Below are 22522 nucleotides of genomic sequence, written 5' to 3'. Positions count from 1 at the left end.
AGAACATCTCTGTGCAGAATGCGCTACTCAAAACGGATCTATGCAGAACAGCTCTATGCAGAACAGCTCTATGCAAAAACGATTCAGAAGAACGTCTCTTCGTAGAACGCTCTACTCAAATGACTCAATGCAGAACAGCTCCGATCAGACCAGCTCTGTGCAGAGCAGCTCTGTGCAGAGCTGGTCTGTGCAGAGCAGCTCTATGCCAAACAGCTCTGTGAAGCTAAAACTAACTAGGCAAGAACTATAGCGAAGGGAACAGTAAGAACATATGGATGACACGCAGGCAGATGGGTAGCTAACCAAGATACAGACAGAGGGACAAAAAGACAGACAGACGGTAGCAGACAGATATACAGACAGAAAGGAAGGCAGACAAGTATAGGGGCATATAGGGGCAGGCAGACAGAGAGACAGACAGAGTGGCAGACAGGTAGATCTGCAAGCTGGCAGACAGACAGACAGACAGACAGACAGACAGACAGACAGACAGACAGACAGACAGACAGACAGGGCAGTGACAGACAGACAGACAGACAGACTGACAGACAGACAGACAGACAGACAGACAGACAGGGCAGTGAGAGACAGACAGACAGACAGACAGACAGACAGACAGGGCAGTGAGACAGACAGACAGACAGACAGACAGACAGACAGACAGACAGACAGACAGACAGACAGACAGACAGACAGACAGACAGACAGACAGACAGGGCAGTGAGAGACAGACAGGGCAGTGAGAGACAGACAGACAGACAGACAGACAGACAGACAGACAGACAGACAGACAGACAGACAGACAGACAGACAGACAGACAGACAACGACAGATAGATATGAACGCAGAGAAGCAGTATAGGCAGAAGGAAACCAGATAGATTAACAAATAGATAAATGTATTCGTTAATTGATGCTACTGATTCAGGAACGACAAGGCTAGATAAAGCCATCAGCCTGTCGTCAGGAACAAAGGCACTCAGTCGCCTCAACGTGCAGTCGGAGGTAGCGCGCGTGTTGAGCCGCTCTGCCCCCCTACAAGGACAGCCTTTTGGTTTCGTCCAAACTTATCGCACATTCGCTGTCGCTTTTCAATTGCAATTCATTTTACTCGCCGGGTATCTTTTTTTTTTGGTACTTTTACAGGTGTATCTTGTGTTAATGGCCCACCCGGGGAAGCCGTCGTAGTGAATACGTTGGCTTTTTGTAAACGGTCTAATGCTCGGAATTACTATGATCATGGATGTTCTGGGTTTTTTATGGATAATTCCAGCGGTACTGGCTGTGGAAGGTAGGAAAGTATTTTAATGTTATTCACATCACTTTTAGCATGGATGAACAAGCACCGGCGCTATCCGCAACCGCCATATACCGGGCAAACCCGGGATAATAAGTCTAACGTGGTACCGTATTTTACGAGAGATTTCTTAAAAGGTGGAAGGAGAGAGGGAGACAGATTATGTGCCGTGTGGCTGTGGCGACTGCAAACGTTTGCACATCGGGACTCCAATTGCAACCCAATCTATTAAAAATTAAATCTGCGAAACAATTCGTAATGATGCTGGTGATGCCGATGATGATGGTGGTGATGGTGGTGATGATGATGGCGATGATGATGGGATGATTTCCAGGGGCTGGAGATATATTTTCTACGTTCCTTGGTTGAATGAATTCATCATCTTAATAGCCTACATTGATAGTAGCCTATAATAGGCCTCTAACTTTATTTTCTCATCAAAGGATAATGGATCACTGGCAAACTATCTAGGCCTACTATTACGTTTTTGTTTCAAATACCGTAAAACTATTAGAACTGTGTGTGTGTGTGTGTGTGTGTGTGTGTGTGTGTGTGTGTGTGTGTGTGTGTGTGTGTGTGTGTGTGTGTGTGTGTGTGTGTGTGTGTGTGTGTGTTGTGTGTCTGTCCGCGCACGGGCAACGTTTAGAGAGGGTGATTCTGTCTGATTGTATTTGTTGTATCCAGTCCAGGAGCAGTATCGTGTCATTGTGAAACACATCATATTTTAGCTTAGTAAAGGTCACTGAGTACAAGCAGACAAAATACACTTGCATTGCAATATCTGGGTAACTGGCATACTCATACTCACTTCAATCTCGCTTTGAATTACTACAGTAAATGTCCAAGAGAAATTTGGGTTGACTTTTAATCAGAATAGTTAGAGAGTCTGTTCAACTCAAAGAGTGAGCTGAAGCAAGCAGCATGTTATTGGATATTTAGTCACATAGATAAATCAATATTTGGCTCTTTAACTTGTTGCACTCTGTAATTTCCCTATATTGCAAGGTATCCCACAATGCAATGACGTTTAGAGCCACTGAGGGATAAATATAATAATTATAGTGTTTATCTTAGTGGTCTTAATAATGTTCATGAACTTATTCATCATCACTGGAGGTAATTGCCAGTCCTTTGCAGATCCATAACTCACGCATACTTCCGGAAATACACGAACCAATTCTTGCATTTTCGCCCTACTGTTTAATGTGCTTCATACGCTCAATGTGTTGCTATGGAGACTAAACTGTGGCTTCAATCTGATGTGTGATTAGAGGTACAGGTTAAATACTTGAAGGTGGCGAGGCCGCTTAGCAGGTCACCACCACCCCCCCCCAGCTTCACCCCATCACCCCTTGTCATGCACAGTATGCTAATCTGACATCTGTCCCCAAGAGGACTGAGGCTAGGGGATGATTTCAAACACCAGCACCGTCATCATTATCTCCTTCGTTGTCATTTTCATCATCATCATCATCACCATCGCCACCATGACCACCACCACCATCATCATCATCATCATCATCATCATCATCATCATCATCATCATCATCATCATCATCATCATCATCACCAGATTCTCCTCCATCACCACTTCCAACATCTTCATCAGCATCACAACCGTCACCATCACCGTCAACAGCATCAGCACCATCCCCATCATCACCATCTTCACCACAACCACCTCCACCATATCCATCTTTCATTCGATATCTCCCAGCTCACACCCAACCTATTCACCTATTCATGTTGTGAGATAACGCTTCCAAACATCCCCCTTTGTCCCGTGCAACGTGCACATGTGGACACATGCGTTGCATTCATGCGCCACACCACACAAAGACACCCGAGCATCAGCTCACTCACACAGGGCAAAAGGATTCAACCTAAAGTCCCTTCTGGCGTTCACTCCCCCCGTCCTGGATCCTCAGCGGACCGGGGGAGTGGTCACGTGATCGCTGTCGTCTATCTGCTCTGGAAGAGCCGTCATGTGATCCGGAGGGACGGGAGGGAGGGAGGGGTGGGTGGTCTGGCAGCCTCGGCTGTTGCACCCCGGTTTCCTCTCCCGGGTGCCCTAGCTATCTGGATGCCCGACCCGATCCACCCCTGACCCTTATCCCCCACCCCCCAGCTGTCCATTCTGTGCGAGAGCCATTTGCATTTTTATGCTCGGTCTTGAGTCAGCTTGTGATCGCTGTGCATGGAACAGCATGGATCCCATGGATCACATGGACCTAGCATTTGTGTTACCTATGAAATATAGTTCTTACTTATTAGAATATCGTCAAAGTATTCAGATTGATCTGATATATGGAACTTCTGGACAATGACATTCTAACGACAAGGAAAGGGGGGAACTACTTCTTCAAGTCATGTTTTTTCTAAAGACGCAGTAATTGAACGATAAAATAGCGGACATAACACACACGATTATTGCATTACACAGTTGCTGATATATATATGGGGGCTGTAGACTCGAATGTACAGTCATGCTTTAGAGACAAGCTTTCCATAGTGTTCCAGGACATACAGATGTCTGTCAACACAGATTAGCAGTGATCAGCGCTTCCTTTTTTTAGCCTTAGATGCTTCCCTTGTTCTCTCCCCCTACGGCTCCTACAACAATTCGTTCTACACGTTTTTGTCTGCTTTCATTTTTGCTTTTCATCCACGCCACCTTTCTCTTTGACAGTGACAGGTTACTAATCCAAACCTGAGGACAATGAGGTCTTTCTCCTCTCACCGGCAATCTAGGATATTATAGTCTGACCCGTTGACTGGATTATTGTGTGTGGTAGAGCCAGTTTGCTCTAGATTATATTTTAGACACTCTCCTGAGTTCTATTTAAGCATTCTCTCCCTTGATATGATTGTAGTCATTCCCTTGATATCATTCCAGACATGCTCGTGTTTTCATTTCAGACACTCACAGTCTTGATTCAATTTCACACCGAAATCTCTCCGCATTTCATTGTAGACCCTCCTTCAAAAGGCACCTGGCAGAGAGACGCCAGGTGCCTAATGATATTTAGAGAGCATATCATTAGCATGTCTCCGTTGCAGCTGCAATCACACTTCAATCACACTTCAATCAGATGTATTCACTGCCCCCCCCGGTCTAAATCAGAATGGGTGTGTTCCGGGAGGGACGGACCTAGACCTGAACAGTGGGGTCCTGTTATCTGTGCCAATCAATGTTTACTGTGACTCCGATCCTCTCTCTCACCCGGTCTCCCCCTTTCCCCTCATCTCTCCTGTTCTCGTTCTCTCATTCCCTCTCTTTCTCCCCTCTCTATCGCTCTCTCTTCCTCGTTCTCTCTTTTTTCCACCCCCTTCTCTCCCCCCTCCCTCAGCGTTGTCTCCTGTTCTTTCTTTCCCGCTCTCCTCCTCCCACTCTCTATCCCCCCCCCCCCCCCCCCCCCCCCCCCCCCCAACGCTCTCTCTCTCTCTCTGTATGTGTGGTAGTCTCTCTACCCTGGGTGTATAGTGACAAAAAAATCCCATGGACCTCGGAGCTTCCCGTGACCTAGTTTTGATGCATAGCCTCAAAACCGTCAGGACACGAGTCCTTGACACCAGCTGGAAGCCATCTTTGATGATGATAGATACTGCGGATAAGATAAAAGCGCTCAAAGAGGACATGATGTAACATTAACATTAAATATACAGTGATGTGTCATAAAAACAACATTTTTGGTGGATGCCTTTTAAACCTGCGCTATGTAACTTTTCTTCTGAAGCTATTGACTCCATCAAAACAATTCTGAACTAGAAATTTTCTCAAGAATGAAATGTAGTAGATCCATGCAGGGAACTTTTCACTATAAATTGTTTTATTGTGGTCCACCTTTGGGAATCAGGGGTAGTTCCCCAACCCCCCCTTTGTGGGAAAATCTGGATGCTCGACAAAACAACAAAAGTATTTTGCGGTTTTAATAAGGGAAAAACATTCTGGTGTTCCCTGTCTGTAAGACATGCTCACATAATTTCTTTGCCCCTGTTTCCGTAGCAGATTATGTGATTCTTGACGTGATTCGGAAGCGACAAACGTTTCAGCAGTCAGCTCTAGCTACAACTTTAGCCACTAGAGGGTGTTAATGGGGAGACTTACATAGTGCAGTTTTAAGATGGCTGACATGTCTATTGGTGCGAGCAAGGCAGTACAACTAGCGGGGGTTAGGGGTTTTATTGCCACTGGGGCCTGCTATGCTCACGGTGCTCACGGACGCCTTGGATAAAAGCGTCACAAAATAGTGGCACACATTGTTTTGTCCCCATTTGTTCAAAATGATTAATCGTGAACCCTCCCTCCCCACCCTCTGAAAATGGAAACAGTCCGTACAGTGTGGTGTTTGGTGATATATTGGAGCCCCATTCATTGAGTCCGTTGGCTGCTGTGAAACCACATACAGCGTAAGGAGGCTCCATGGTTATGGGACCGCCTATTGATTTCATTGTGTCTTGCTCGCACAACCGTATGACTATCCAAACCAGCGCATGCACATTGCTGTCAGCCTTAGCTCCCTGGTGCATCCATTAACTTCAACCGGGACGAGGGCCGTGGCGTTCTCTCGACGGTGGGCTCGGTGAGACACTCTTGTTCCTACGGAGGGGAACAGCTGCGAGACGGTCCTGTGTACTTTGGATTCTCAGTGGGAGCGGAGCAACAGAAGCAGTCTTCTGAAATTCATGACGCCTGGATGCTACCTTAGAGTCATTGACTTAAGGGACAGGATCAACCACTGCCTCATTAACTGTTGCTCTGTCTAGTAGAGCAGTGACTACCCTTTCCTCATTTTGATCCACCGAGATAAAGCCCAGTGTTGCATGTTTTTCTGAAAACATGATTGGAGATACAGGACAGAGTGACATGATGACAGTGTAACATGACTGAATAACAGGACAGAGTAACAGGACAGAGTAACAGGACAGAGATACAGGACAGAATAACATGACAGGGTAACATGACAGGGTAACATGACAGGGTAACATGACAGTGTAACATGACTGAGTGACAGGTTAACAGGACAGTGTAACATTACATGTCATAAAATGACTAGATTAACATGACTAGAGTAACATGACCGAGTAACATGACATAGATACATGACAGGTTAACAGGACAAATTGACATGACTGAGTAACAGGACAGAGTAACGGGACAGAGTAACAGGACAGAGTAACAGGAGAGAGTAACAGGAGAGAGCATGAGAGTGACATGACAAACATAACAGGACAGGTCAACCCAAAGGATGACATGAACCCACTGGAGGTCCATGCTGATTGTGTGTTTATGTGTGTGTGTGTGTGTGTGTGTGTGTGTGTGTGTGTGTGTGTGTGTGTGTGTGTGTGTGTGTGTGTGTGTGTGTGTGTGTGTGTGTGTGTGTGTGTGTGTGTGTGTGTGTGTGTGTGTGTGTGGATTACCATGCTCTGGACCTCCTCCATGCGCTTAACTCATTTTTGCCCTACTTTCTATAGAAACATGAAGAGCACTAGAACAATCTCTCTCTCTCTCTCTCTCTCTCTCTCTCTCTCTCTCTCTCTCTCTCTCTCTCTCTCTCTCTCTCTCTCTCTCTCTCTCTCTCTCTCTCTCTCTCTCTCTCTCTCTCTCTGTTTGTCTCTAACTCTTTCTCCCCCTCTCTCTCTCTCTTTCATTCTCTATGTCAATATGGTCCATTCACAAACTCATGTATACATGCATGCAAACATACAAACATACATAAATAAGCATGTATCTCTATACATTATATATATCTCCCTTGACGCTTACATAATGCTCTATATATCAGATTGTGTGTGTGTGTTTGTGTGTTTTTGTGTGTTTGTGTGCACTTGATCATGAACTGAATTGGTTATAGATTGCCATTGAGGCCTCCTGTTAACCGCAGTTCCACCCACTCAAAATAGATTCCTCTTCCAGGCTGCTTGCCCATATCCATTCGAGAACCAGGGAGTGATCGTAAGTGAAAGCCGTTCAATTGTTAATGCTGTTTTATATCACAGTCCAAGTAATGCTAATCCGTTTGCATCTCCAGAAAATGTGCTTTACACCATAAAAAGCCTACTGGGTATTATTTGTCCTCACTGAGCACATCTTCTCCAACCACAAACCATGGGGTGATGTTTTAGATCCTGTGGTTCTGGGTGCTGTGGGTGCTGTGGTTTTGGGTGCTGTACAAAGTTGTGATCTCTAGGGGTAACAGATTTTGGTATCCTAGGTTGCTTTTGTTTTTGTCTACTATACTCTCTGGGAGGGCAAAACTGCGGTTATGCCCGTAACGCTAAAGTCACGGTAAATATAACTGGCAAAATGTTTGTCAAGGCTAGCACACTGATCAAGAAAAGTAAGGAGCAGGAACACGAGAAAAGGGCATTGAAACCGCGTGAAACTATTTAAGTATTTCAAAATAGTTTCATGGCAGTTGAGGTATTTATAGACCATATCGTTGTTTCTCTGTGCATCGTGCCATTGGTCTGGCGAGGCTTTGGAATGTTTTGTTTGGCAGAAAAAGGCCTGTTAGCCCAGTGTTGGTGGTCTACATCGAATGTAATGTAGCCCAGAGCCCAACTGATGTATTGGAATGGGTGATTTTATCGGCCGATATCGGCCTATCACAGATACTATTGGTATCGGCGTATACGTTTGCCGATATGAAAGCTTTGAAAACGGTGTTTTCAAAGCTTTGAAATAACGTAATCACCTCTCTATAAATCCTCTACTGTGGTGGTTGAACCTCTAAATGCTTTAACCGAAGGCATCCACACACTCTCCCAACACCAATAGTTTTACATCCTGTTCTGTGTGAAGGTCAGTAGCTCCTAGCCATACTACAGGTCACTGGTTCCTTTAGCTCTCGGTTTTAATACGATGTTGCTGTGGCCCCAAGCATTGCTGGGGGGGGAGCAGCCAATCCCAAGGAGCTGCTCCCCACCCAGGAAACCACTATAGTCGGGTATATATCCAATCAAGGCAATTGATTAATTGATATTCTTTTAATATTGGCCACGCTCAAGTAGCAATGCATTCATTGTCTACATGTAATAATAATAATAATTGATTGAATTTATACAGCGCTTTTCTGGACACTCAAAGACGCTTTACAGCAGGGGTCTCAAACTCAACTTACCTGGGGGCCGCTGGAGGTAGAGTCTGGGTCAGGCTGGGCCGCATCAAGTATTCCACAGAAAAATGGAGCATAACTGACCCAATCTAAGTTAATGATCGGGCTATAATTAGATCACGTTGGCTACGTAATCGCTGACAACAGGGGACATTTCATAGCGGTTGGTGGAAACCGGGACATTTTAGCGTCCTTTGGCTTTTGTCGGGACTCAGGACACGCAACTCAAAATTGGGACTGTCCCGGCAAAACCGGGACATCTGGTCACCCTATCACAAGTGATAAAAAAGCGTGGCAAGCCACTCAGCAAAAATGTGCGTTTGGCAACAACGCGCAGGCCGCACTAACACTTAACTTTGATGTCAAGCAGGGGGCCACAAAATATCATCCCGCGGGCCTCAATTGGTCCCCGGGCCGCGAGTTTGAGACCCCTGCTTTACAGTGAGGGGGGGACCTCACTAACCACCACCAATGTGTAGCACCCACATGGGTGATGCACAGCAACCAATCGTCGCCAGAACGCCCGAAAGACACCAACTTGAGGTGGAGAGTGAGGGAATTAATGAATCAGATACATGTAGCGTCATGTATCCATGCATTGGTGGTCTACATGTTATGTATCCATGCATTGGTGATCTACATGTCATGTTAAAAAGCCATGTTATGTAACCATGTGTTGTTGGTCTACATGTCATGTGTCTATGCATTGGTGGTTGACATGTTATGTTATTTAGCCATGTGTTTATGTACTCATGGTTTGGTGGTCTACATTTTTATGCAGCCATGTGACGTGGTCTACATGTTATGAAGCCATGTGTTGGTGTACATGTCATGTTATGTAGCCATGTGTTTGTGGTCTACATGTTATGTAGCAATGTGTTTGTGTGCTACATGTTATGTAGTCATGTGTTGGTGGTCTACATGTTATGTTATTAAGCCATGAGTTGGTGGTCTACATGTTATGCAGTCATGTGTTGATGGTCTACATGTCATGTTATAAGCCATGTGTTGGTCTACATTTTATGTTATAAGCCATTTGTTGGTGGTCTACATGTTATGTTATAAGCCATTTGCTGGTGGTCTACATTATGTTATAAGCCATGTGTTGGTGGTCTACATGTTATGTAGCCATGTGTGGTGGTCTACATGTTATTAAGCCATGAGTTGGTGGTCTACATGTTATGCAGTCATGTGTTGATGGTCTACATGTCATGTTATAAGCCATGTGTTGGTCTACATGTTATGTTATAAGCCATGTGTTGGTGGTCTACATGTTATGTAGCCATGTGTTGGTGGTCTACATGTTATGTAGCCATGTGTGGTGGTCTGTGGACACCTGGGACAGATGTCTGTTCTTGTTTGGTGCTCGTTCTGAGCCACCATGCACATTATATTGACATCAGAGGATGTCAGAGGAGCAGTTAAATCAGATACATGTCATCTGTGTGCGGGTTGGGGCGGTCCGTTGGGAGTCCAGCACCATAGCCACTAGCACCATAGCCACTAGCAACCATACTTACTATCCACTCACAGTGACCAAACTTACACTAGTGACCCTACTAACTCATAGTGACCAAACTTACACTAGTGACCATATTAACTCATAGTGACCAAACTTACACTAGTGACCATATTAACTCATAGTGACCAAACGTACACTAGTGACCCTACTAACTCATAGTGACCAAACTTACACTAGTGACGACCATACTAACTCATAGTGACCAAACTTACACTAGTGACGACCATACTAACTCATAGTGACCAAACGTACGCTAGTAGTGACCCTACTAACTCATAGTGACCAAACTTACACTAGTGATGACCATACTAACTCATAGTGACCATACTTACACTAGTGACCATACTAACTCATAGTGACCAAACGTACGCTAGTGACCCTACTAACTCATAGTGAATATACTTACACTAGTGACCATAGTTACACTCGTGATCATACATACTCCTAGTGACTTTACCTCTTGTTTATTTCTCTTGCACAACTTTACATGGCATTTTTAAAGCGACAACACAGTCGGCAGTTTGTGACAAAGTGTTTTCATTATAGGACAGTGCAATCATTAATTATGACCCAAAGAAAACGGTAAAACTGTAAAAATCCCATGGTTCACAACATGGTTTTTGTGTGTGTTTGTTTGTATGTTTTTGTGTGCATAGAAAGATGGATAGATAGAAAGATAGACACGCAGATAACAACTGACACACACGCACGCACGCACGCACGCACGCACGCACGCACGCACGCACGCACGCACGCACGCACGCACACACACACACACACACACACACACACACACACACACACACACACACACACACACACACACACACACACACACACACACACACACACACACACACACACACACACACACACACACACACCGACACAATACATCTTTGTGCGCAGATGTGGGTGGATAATTTGGGCAATATTCCACTTTTCACAGCTTGTGAGAAGTGGAAGATTGTTGTGGTTTATTTTATCAAATGTCAAGTGTAGAAAATACCAAAAATGTATCAGAGAGCTTCCTCTTCATCCGGCCCTTCTGTGCGTATTATTTATACATGAATACTCAAATAAGAACCTAACCCTTACACCTAAATCAGGAATAATAGCTAGTCAAAGCCTGGGAAATGTTGTTTTATGTTCATATGCCAGAGGAGCAGCCAGCTGCAGGTGTCACCGGTAGTTTCTGTCAAAAAGCAGAGGAAGGCGGGATGATGTGACCATGACCACGAGTGATTTCCTAGATAACCAGAACAGCTGCTTCCGATTGGCCCAAAGGTCTAGTACAGCCTCAACAGAGTGGACGCCATCAGGGAGGCTACCTCTTACCTCCGTGTTGTCGAAGCATCAAATATTGACCTCAACCATGTTGTGTTTGTCCTGCAGAAGTACTGATGGACTCAACCACCGCCACTGCAGAGCTGGGCTGGACCATCCACCCGGCGGCAGGGGTACGTCGCCAAACAACACGACAACAACACGCTAGCACGGCCCACGGTTCACGTCTAAACATAGACGGCGACACTTTGTTTCCCTCATTTACCATTCATGTTTGTCGCTATATTTGATGATATAAGGCGTCTTTTAAGGGAGGAATGGTGGTCAATTATTCAAGCGCATGAGATGGTTTGACCCATAAATGTCACGGAAGGTCTTAAGTCTGCCATGTCGCTGGCTTGGTGCGCCTTCAATAAATCATGAATGTAAAGATCTGGGGGGGGACTAATTTTGAATGGGCTTCTCCAAAGACGGACGCTTTATCCATAGCGACTTACTGTAAAAAATGTTATCCTGCTCCTTAAAGAGAACCTATTATGCTTTTTCGACCTTTATGACCTATAAACGTTGTTATGATGATTTATAGTCATGTTTAACCATACTAAAGTGTCAAATAATGACGTAAATGCATTGAGACGTATTCCCTGCTGACCGTCCGGGGTGGCTGTGCAGAGCGCTAAACACTAGGGACGCCGCTCGCCATTCACTCGTTCAAATTTCCAGGATTTATCTACGTAGAACAATCCGGATTTCCCATGTATGTGAATGCTGCAACATGCTCTTCCGGAAGGTAACCAATCACAACGGAGTGGGGTTGGCAGGAGGGGGGCGAGGGGGCGGAGAAGGACGAAGCCGAGTGTTGACAGAGAATGCTGAAAGAGTTTCCCGAAAATCGACATCGTTTTTTGTGCTGTGATTCGTGTCAGGTTGCTCTATTGGAGTCATTAATAAGAAATGAAGGTCGGAAAAGTAGTATAATAGGAGATCTTTAAAGACATCTCTTGCTAAGGGACATCTATGTCTATGACTGGAATCGAACCCAGTCCCTTTTCAGCTGTTAGTCAAACACCATTTCCACAATCCTGCACCTCTTATCTTACAAAATACAGTGCAGTAATAATAAAGACGCAATCACAGTTGTGAGTTGTCCTCCCCACCCTCCACCTTGTCCCCCACCACCCTCCACCTTGTCCCTCACCACCCTCCACCTTGTCCCCCACCAACCCTCCACCTTGTCCCCCACCAACCCTCCGCCTTGTCCCTCACCAACCCTCCGCCTTGTCCCCCACCAACCCTCCACCTTGTCCCTCACCAACCCTCCACCTTGTCCCCCACCAACCCTCCACCTTGTCCCCCACCAACCTCCACCTTGTCCCCCGCAGTGGGAGGAGGTGAGCGGCTACGACGAGCACATGACCACCATCCGCACCTACCAGGTGTGCAACGTGTTCGACGGCAGCCAGAACAACTGGGTGCGCACCCGGCACATCCGGCGGCGCGGCGCCCAGCGCGTCCACGTCCAGATGAAGTTCTCGGTGCGCGACTGCGGCTCCATCCCCGACGTGCCGGGCTCCTGCAAGGAGACCTTCAACCTGTACTTCTACGAGTCGGACGCCGACGCCGCCACACGCACCTCCCCGCCCTGGATGGAGAACCCCTGGACCAAGGTGGACACCATCGCGGCCGACGAGAGCTTCTCCCAGGTGGACCTGGGCGGGCGCGTCATGAAGATCAACAGCGAGGTGCGCAGCTTCGGGCCCGTGTCGCGCCGGGGCTTCTACCTGGCCTTCCAGGACTACGGCGCCTGCATGTCGCTCGTCGCCGTGCGCGTCTTCTACAGGAAGTGCCCCGCCGTGGTGCTGAACGGCGCCGCCTTCCCCGAGACGCTGTCGGGCGCGGAGAGCACGTCGCTGGTGGTGGCGCGGGGCGTGTGCGTGCCCAACGGGGAGGAGGTGGACGTGCCCATCCGGCTGTACTGCAACGGGGACGGGGAGTGGATGGTGCCCATCGGAGGGTGCACCTGCAAGGCCGGCTTCGAGGGCGTGGAGAACGGCACGGCGTGCAGAGGTGAGGGAGGGAGGGCGCTCGTGGCGTGCGGGTTTGTGTTTTCACTGTTTGGTTCTAGTAGACAGTTCTGTTGATGAAATGATCATACCGGTCTGGGTGATCAAACCATTAGTAAGTGTCTCTACTAAGTGTCTCGAACCGTCAGTAAGTGTCTCTACTAAGTGTCTCGAACCGTCAGTAAGTGTCTCTACTAAGTGTCTCGAACCGTTAGTAAGTGTCTCTACTAAGTGTCTCGAACCATTAGTAAGTGTCTTTACTAAGTGTCTCGAACCATTAGTAAGTGTCTCTACTAAGTGTCTCGAACCGTTAGTAAGTGTCTCTACTAAGTGTCTCGAACCATTAGTAAGTGTCTTTACTAAGTGTCTCGAACCATTAGTAAGTGTCTCTACTAAGTGTCTCGAACCGTCAGTAAGTGTCTCTACTAAGTGTCTCGAACCGTTAGTAAGTGTCTCTACTAAGTGTCTCGAACCATTAGTAAGTGTCTTTACTAAGTGTCTCGAACCATTAGTAAGTGTCTCTACTAAGTGTCTCGAACCGTTAGTAAGTGTCTCTACTAAGTGTCTCGAACCATTAGTAAGTGTCTTTACTAAGTGTCTCGAACCATTAGTAAGTGTCTCTACTAAGTGTCTCGAACCGTTAGTAAGTGTCTCTACTAAGTGTCTCGAACCATTAGTAAGTGTCTCTACTAAGTGTCTCGAACCATTAGTAAGTGTCTTTACTAAGTGTCTCGAACCATTAGTAAGTGTCTCTACTAAGTGTCTCGAACCATTAGTAAGTGTCTCTACTAAGTGTCTCGAAGCATTAGTAAGTGTCTCTACTAAGTGTCTCAAACCATTAGTTAGTGTCTCTCCTGGCTTCAATTCAACGTCCGTTACCGATTCTATTTGGCCAAAGAGCTTTAAGCATGCGACTGCCTTTGGTGTGGTTTGGTTTAACTCATGCTTTGTTTGTAACCACTAATGTAATATATGTAGTGTAATATATATATATATCATACATATAAGTTTATTTGAAAAATACTCTGCTTGAAAGCTACTCTGCTTACGGTTTGATATTGAGGATGTTTCAATTAAAAACTGTGACAGTAACATTCTGTTCAGTTCACACCGAAACAGAAACAAGTCAAACACTTCTTATTCAGTCCAAAGCGCAGTGCAACAGTATTGGGTCCAACGGTAATGTGTGGGCTGGTGTGTGGGACTGAGTAATAATTTTCCACACTTTGTTACACAAGAACATTATCTACTGGAGGAACCAAGTTGTCATCCTCTGGTCTGAGTCCAGTTCTAACTCAGGAAGTAAGATACACCCCCCCAGGCACGCGGCACCAAATCTCGAACTGGTTTTAAAATGTCTTTTTTTTGGAGACAAGTCAAGAGTGTACTTGTGAGAGTCGGTAGAGTAGTGCCAAAGTAAGAAGATGAAAAATACAGAAGACTGCGGAGGATCATCTCTATGCCAACAGGGATCACTTGAGCCTCATGTCTCAGACTCAGGCCCCTGCAGGGTCGATAGCGGAACATCTTATCAACTATTCATGATACGTCGTATGTCTTATACTTATTGTTGGCTCAGAAGCAAAGAACGGGAAACGGTGGTAGTTCACTGGATTCAGCAAGCATGGCAGGCAGCTTCATATACGCTTCAGAAACCTGCCTCTCGTTCTCTGGTGTCGACCGGCTCCCTGGTCTGATTCTGCTGTCGTCTAAGGCCAGGTTATCCGGGCCACACGCGATCCTTCCTGATGTACCGCAAAACATTTTGGTTGAGTGTATTTTGACTTTCGTCATGCCGAAGGTGTTTTGCGTGAGAAGAGTGTTGGACAGATGGCAGCAAGTCACAGGCCAGAGGCGAAAGCGTATTTCATCTGGCTGTGGTTCCCGTCAGAATTAGAGTATGTGTGTTGCTTGCGTTCGGTGGAAGGGATGTTTGATCATTATTAGGGGATGTTTCCGCAGATGGCGTGCTGTCACTGCTACGCTTGGCTGTGCGAACTGAGACACTGTTTACTGCTCGACATTCACCACATGTCCGTTCTCATTAAGCCTGTGATAAGGGCAAACGAGTGGAGGCTAGGGCCCTTTTGGGACTCTGTGTCAGCGTCCTACACGTTAATGCAGGGTGTTCTTCGGGCGAGGATTAGGCACGGAACATTTGTTTGGAAACCCATACGTCTGAATTGGTTTACGTAACGAACTGACGATTTACATAAGGAGCAGCGAGGGAGACAGGGCTATAGGCTACATATGTTTGTAAGACAAGCAGGTTGATGTGTTTATTTTGTTCTTTGAAAAATACTCATTTAATCATTCAAGATTCATTCTCGATTGAGAGAATGTGCTTTTTAGAACGATTCACGGTGAAGTTAGACAGCCTTCAATTTGGGGAATGATGTCACCTGTGTGATCTAACATTAAATCCCCAAAAATGCCATCTCCTGAGGTCCTACCCATGTGACACACCCTGTTAGGATGACATGTGGCGATGCGGTGTGATTGGTCGAAATCACATTGCATCACATCACATTCTCTCCACCTGGACCAGGTGGAGCAGCAGAGCTTGTCTCGATGTGGATAGACACACACACACACACACACACACACACACACACACACACACACACACACACACACACACACACACACACACACACACACACACACACACACACACACACACACACACACACAAATGCATACACACACATTAACATAGACGCACACATACGCAAACACACGCACACATAAGCACACGCACACATAAGCACATATACATACACATTCACACACACACACACACACACACACACACACACACACACACACACACACACACACACACACACACACACACAGACACACAGACACACAGACACACACCCACACACCCACACATCCACACATCCACAAACACACACACATATGCACACAAGCACACAATACAAGCTGCTTCAACTGCTCGACGGACCAATTGATTTCATTGGAGGCTGGGGGCGGGGGAGAGGCGGCTCTGGAGCTGCACCGAGCTACGGTCGACAGACCGATGAATAAATGCAAAGGAACATGTTCATGTGGAAGACTCCCCCAGACGACAGGAAAGACATGGGTTCTGCCTGTCCCAAGCACATATCCGCCCCCCCCCCCCCCTCCCTCCCAATAAGAGATATGAGCAGAATGAGAGTCAGCTGGTTAGTTGTTGTATCAACTTGGCTCTTTTCTTGTGTGTCTACCCAGCATGCATTTCGGGCTTCTTCAAGGCCACCCAGGGGGACCACGAGTGCCTGCCGTGTCCGATCAACAGCCGGACCACCAACGAGGGCGCCACCAACTGCGTGTGCCGCAACGGGTTCTACCGCACCGACTCGGACCCCGCGCAGATGCCCTGCACCAGTACGGACCGGTTCTGTTTACCACGACCTACCCCCTAGGGCTGCTTTCGATTATTTGGGTCAATATTGAAATCACGATTATTCCGACGATTGTTTTTGAGTTTGAAAACATGACGTGCTTATGCAGCACGTCTCTCCCGAAAAACACTTTGTAACTGAGAACTTTGAAATTTCGCCTAAAAAAAAAGACACAAAACAGTCAAAAAGAAAATGTTCAAATGTACAGATATGTATCCAGCTGTACTACACTTTCTATAAAACATTAAAAAATTTTTTTTTAAATAATATTAGTTTTGTGATCGTTTGACGCTGAAATCGAAATCGTGATCAAAATTCGATTAATCGCCCTGCCCTACCTACCCCCTTCTACTGACCATGAGGACTAGAGCAGCACTCTTTAGAGTGGAACACTATAAGAGCGCATGTTAGCACTTTGACCGTTTATTTACAGGGGCAGACTATTGGTAATTCAAATGATTCCATCAATCGTTCCAATATGTACCACCAGCGCAGTGCCAGTATAAAACATTCAGAACGTATCTGTTCAGCGCGGGCCGGTTGCGTGGACTCTGGTTTCGCTGCTTGCAGCTTTTTCTGGAGAACCGCAGATCCAAACAACTTCCCACTCATCGCTGGACCTCCTTAGATACACCCACCGAGTGTGAAGGTGACCGGATGAAAGGTTGTTTTCGAGAAAAGAGAAGGACAGACATAGACGTGCATACACAGAGTCCTCTTATTGTAGTTGGATATAAATCCCACACCTATTTTTTTTATTAGTTATTGTATTTTAGATTGCCTTTTAAGATCTGGCTAGGGACAACAGATGGAAATGAGCATTTGCAGCTAACTCTGGCTTGTCGACTATCAACTAAATAAATAAATAAAAATGAATAAATGTGGAAGACAAAACGTTATAGTTGCTACCGACAGGAAGGATGTCATCCTAGCTCCCCTTTCTCAGCCACAAAATATACATAATATACGTGTGAGGACCTCCGAAACAAGCCCCTGAATGAATTATACATTTATAATATACTGTACGCATTCTGAAACACCTCAGCTTGGTGACTCAGAGGCTGAACAGTCCCACTTGGCGTGGCCGTCCTCCCCGCGCTTATAGCCAAAGATGCCAGGCCGAGATGAAACAGCAACATGGGACACATTCGCACCCCAAAGCCTTCTGGCATATCGAGTAGATTAACAGTGCCGTACAACTTAAAGAGCATTATATATATATACAGTATAATATAAATATATATGAATTGAAGGACCTTGTTTCAGAGGTCCTTACACACGTCTCAAAGAATCCCTTCACATCCGACACCACCAGTTGAACCGACTCCACAGATAAAGGTTAACCATGACGACCTCCCCCCCCCCCCCCCCAGCGATCCCCTCGGCCCCCCGCGGAGTCATCTCCATCGTGAACGAGACGTCCCTGCGTCTGCGCTGGACGGCCCCCCAGGAGGGCGGGGGCCGCGACGACGTGGTCTACAACGTCATCTGCAAGAGCTGCGGGGGCGGCGGGCGGGGGGGCTGCACGCGCTGCGGGGACAACGTGCGCTTCGAGCCGCGGCAGCTGGGCCTGACGGAGGCCGGCGTGCGCATCAGCGACCTGCTGGCCCACACGCGCTACACCTTCGAGGTGCAGGCGGTGAACGGCGTGTCGGACCTCAGCCCCTACTCGCCGCAGTACGCCGCCGTCAACATCACCACCAACCAGGCCGGTAAGGGACCGGGGGCCATTAGTTTGGGGGCAAATGTTTTTGATTTATTTTTTTTGTGTGGTGTTATTCTGGGGTATGATAGAGCGTACAGCAGAAAGAGAGAGAGGGAGGGGAGGGGGACACACACACATACACACAGATAGCAAGAGACACAAACACACACACACACACACACACACACACACGCACACATATACTAAGAAATATCTGGGGAAAATGTGATTTTATTTTTTGGCACGATTTCCAAATGTATAATGCTTCAAGTTATAGTGCTTAATCGCGGTGATTGGCTATTTGGTGATTGACATCATATCAACGTGTTTGTCAAATCGTAAATTGTTGTAAATACTTTGGTTCAATATCTAGCATGTTGTATCGACAGCATTATCTGTCTCTTTCTAATGCTTTCTAATGCCAATGCTTCTAATGTTTTTTATGTGTGTATATGTGTGTGTATGTCTCTCCCTTCCTCTCCCTTCCATCCCTCTCTCTTCCTGCTGTGTCTCATCCCTCTCTCTCTCTCTCCCTCCCCTCTCTCTCTCTCTCTCTCTCTCTCTCTCTCTCTCTCTCTCTCTCTCTCTCTCTCTCTCTCTCTCTCTCTCTCTCTCTCTCTCTCTCTCTCTCTCTCTCTCTCTCTCTCTCTCTCTCTCTCTCTCTCTCTCTCTCCGTGCTGTGTCTCTTCCCTCTCTCTCTCTCCCTGGTGTGTCTCCTCCCTCTCCCTCCCTCTCTCTCTCTCCGTGGTGTGTCTCCTCCCTCTCTCTCTCCCTTCCCTCTCCCTCTCCCTCCCTCCCTCCCTCTCTCTCTCTCTCCGTGCTGTGGTCCTCAGTCCCCTCGGCCGTCTCCATCATGCACCAGGTGAGCCGGGCCCCCGAGAGCATCACCCTGTCCTGGTCCCAGCCCGACCAGCCCAACGGACTCATCCTGGACTACGAGCTGCAGTACTATGAGAAGGTACCGGCTGCTCCCTGGGGCCTGTGGTGGTGGTGGGGGGGGGTGGGGGGGGATGGGGGGGGGGATGGTGGTGGTGTAGGGGGGGGTGAGCTAGTGGTGTTTGAGGTACGTTGTATTGAACTTGAATTAATAAAAAAGTAATTAAGTTGATGAAATTGGATTGGTTCAGGAAAAGGGTTTTCAAATCATGGGGAGCAGAAAGGGGAAAGGGCATCTTGCTCACGGTTGTCAACTGGTAGGGCTGTGATCATCGGGATTCAAACCCAGTATGTTTAGGCTGGGCGCTCGAAAAACCCTCTCAAGAATATCCTGCTGCCCCCAACGATCCTGCAAAAATAAAAATTCTGATTTGATATATTGTTTTGTATTCCCCTCGGTATTAAATATGACACCCTGTCGTGTTGCAGAGCCAGGCGGGGTTCAACTCCTCGCTGTTCCGCAGTCAGACCAACACGGCGGACATCCGGGGCCTGAAGCCCGGGACCATCTACGTGTTCCAGGTCCGAGCCCGCACGGTGGCCGGGTTCGGACGCTACAGCGGGAAGATGTACTTCCAGACCATGACCGAAGGTATTCCTCCCGTCCCCGCCACCGATCCATGCAATATTCAACGGACCACTCCACACTGCGGCGTTTATTTATTTTTAAACGTCTGGGTTGCGTTGTGTCAGGGGGTTTCAAAGACACCGCACTGACAGGGACATCCCTTTTCTTATTCATAAAAAGTTTCTTTTTTAAAAGCTGTTGGCTCCTTTCCCCAGGCATATTATTTGCCTGTTCAACAATGTATGGTTGAAAATGTCCCGTTCTTGTTCTTCTTCAGAACGGCGGCAGTAGCTCAGGCGGTAGAGCGGGTTGGTCGCTAACGGCAAGGTTGCTAATTCGAACCCCGCTTGCTCCTAGTGTGTCAAGGTGTCAACGAGCAAGGCACATAATCCTAACTGCTCCTGACGAGCTGGCTGTCGCCTTACTTCACTGACTCCGCCGTGAATGTCTGCATGAATGGGGGAATGTTAGGCACTGTTGTAAAGTGCTTTGGATAAGAATTGCCATATAATGCAGTCCATTTACCATTTATAACAGTCACGCTACTTAGTCATAGCAGGACTGATTTATAAAATCCAACCCATGGTTCGACCTGTCAACAATGAGCGTGCATTTTTTTGCTATCAGCGATGTTCTCATGATTCACTTCAAAATCCTTTGAGTGCTGATGTCACTTCCTGTGCTCGCCCCTCCAGAGGAGTACAATTCCAGCATCCAAGAGAAGCTGCCTCTCATCATCGGCTCCGCCTCCGGGGGCGTGGTCTTCATCATCGCCATCGCAGTCTTCATCATCATCTGCCGCAGGTGAGACAGCGTTCAGAAAATATCAAAGACGTGAGCCTCCATTTTGTTTATGATGAGACGTGATTCATGATGCTACAGCAGTGTGAGCCGCGACCCAAAAGTAGGTCGTAGCACCATGACCACAACCAACCATCCACACTAGCTGGCCTTTCAGCATTCTGTCCCCAGACCCAGCTAGTATTGAGAACCAGTGTGGAGCCAAGATGGCCGCTCAGGGACCTTGGCTGATTGATCATTGATAAATTGCCGTCGACTTGACTTTGACTGATGTCAAAGTACAATATTCACAGTTACTAATTATTGAATCAGAGGGTTTATGGCATATTGCAAACAATTCCCTCAACATGTGCCTTTCTACTGTATATTATTCACAGGAGATCAATTGACTTTCTCACTGGCGCATGTGTCGTTGCTAGTTTGCAACTGGCGCAGAGCGTTCTTTTCCCTCCTGCGCCACGCGTCGGTAAATTAGGGAATGATCTTGCGCCCCAAGGGGGCGGCTCGGCGAAAGGAGGCGGCGTGTTCTGGTGCAAACGTTCCCTGGTGCTATTTTGAAATTTATTTGAGGACTCAGTATTTCTGAAGTTGTGGAAGAAAACCTTATTCCATGTGTGAATTAGGCCATATTATTAGGCCATAAACTGAGCCATTTGAAGTTCATGTGCATCTGTCTCATCGGACACTGCAGACGCGCTGTCAAAATCTCAACTCGTCAGATTCAAATGCGCTCATGGCTCTTAAAGGGGATGAGAGTAAAATAGCAACATCGCCATAGAACCGCCCACAAAGCTACTAGCGCTTGGCGCTTCTCACTTGCGTTTCAGACCGTTAAAAAAGGGCCCAATGAGTTGTTTAAAATGATGATGATGATGATGATGATGATGATAATGAAGTTGTCCATCTTATTGTTTGTCCAACAGCAGGAGGACCACAGACAGACCAGAGAACACGGAGTACACCGAGAAGCTGCAGTACACCAGCGGACACTGTGAGTCTCAGGCTGCTCTTTACCATTCTGCGTAATTTTCTATTTTTCTTTACATTTCCAACCTACATGCGACTGTGATGTGTGATGTGTATCGCTCTGTGTAGTCCAGAGCGAATGAGTTGAATCATTATCAATCTTAGATTAGGTGTGTTTCAAACGTTGAGTTTATAAGTAAATAAGTAAACGTTTTTGATGGCTGTGTTAATATCCAACATCGCTTTAGTGTGTTGAAAAAGGGATCCACCCTTTGACGCTAATCAATCAATCAACGTTCATGGAATATAAAGGAAGCTGAGTTCTTAAAACCCAACCAAAGTGCCCTCTCAACGGCCCATTGTAACTGGCGTGTTGCCTCGCAGTGTCTCCCGGCGTGAAGATCTACATCGACCCCTTCACCTACGAGGACCCCAACGAGGCCATCCGGGAGTTCGCCAAGGAGATCGAGTTCCCCTGCGTGAAGATCGAGCAGGTCATCGGGGCAGGTAGAGAGACTTTGTGTTACAGTGTCATTGGTTTTTCCCTGTGCGCCCAACCCTTCGTCACAGTGATTACATTTGTGTTGCGTCATCAATGCTCATGAATGTCCCTATATGGGCCATCCCCCCCCCCTTTGACCTGTTTATAGTACATTGTTTATAGAGTATGGTACATGTTGTTTATAGTATAACTAGGTATAATATATTTGGTAAAGCGTAGTATAGTATAGTATAGGGCTTCAATTTCTGAAATATAGAAGCATAGGAATATTAACGGCAGCAAGGGTGTTTTGGTCATTGTTTAGTAATTCATATTACATTTCTATTCAAAAATATATATAGAATTCCC

The 22522-nt window shown here is 46.7% G+C and overlaps 1 protein-coding gene across 1 annotated transcript in view; it reads left to right on the top strand.

Moving 5' to 3' along the window:
* Positions 1-963: 963 nt before the first annotated feature.
* LOC132462385 (ephrin type-B receptor 2-like) overlaps positions 964-22522 on the top strand; it is a 31511-nt gene continuing 9952 nt past the window's right edge. The window contains exons 1-10 of the mRNA XM_060057894.1: positions 964-1290; positions 11332-11396; positions 12606-13290; positions 16524-16679; positions 18070-18408; positions 19235-19359; positions 19767-19929; positions 20601-20709; positions 21630-21697; positions 22057-22179. Coding sequence (XP_059913877.1) covers positions 1218-1290; positions 11332-11396; positions 12606-13290; positions 16524-16679; positions 18070-18408; positions 19235-19359; positions 19767-19929; positions 20601-20709; positions 21630-21697; positions 22057-22179 — 1906 coding nt within the window. The 5' untranslated portion in view covers positions 964-1217. The remainder of the gene's footprint in view (positions 1291-11331; positions 11397-12605; positions 13291-16523; positions 16680-18069; positions 18409-19234; positions 19360-19766; positions 19930-20600; positions 20710-21629; positions 21698-22056; positions 22180-22522) is intronic.

This window comes from Gadus macrocephalus, chromosome 1 (assembly GCF_031168955.1).
Source record: "Gadus macrocephalus chromosome 1, ASM3116895v1".
Taxonomy (NCBI): Eukaryota; Metazoa; Chordata; class Actinopteri; order Gadiformes; family Gadidae; genus Gadus; species Gadus macrocephalus.
This window is presented reverse-complemented; position numbering and strand designations above follow the sequence as displayed.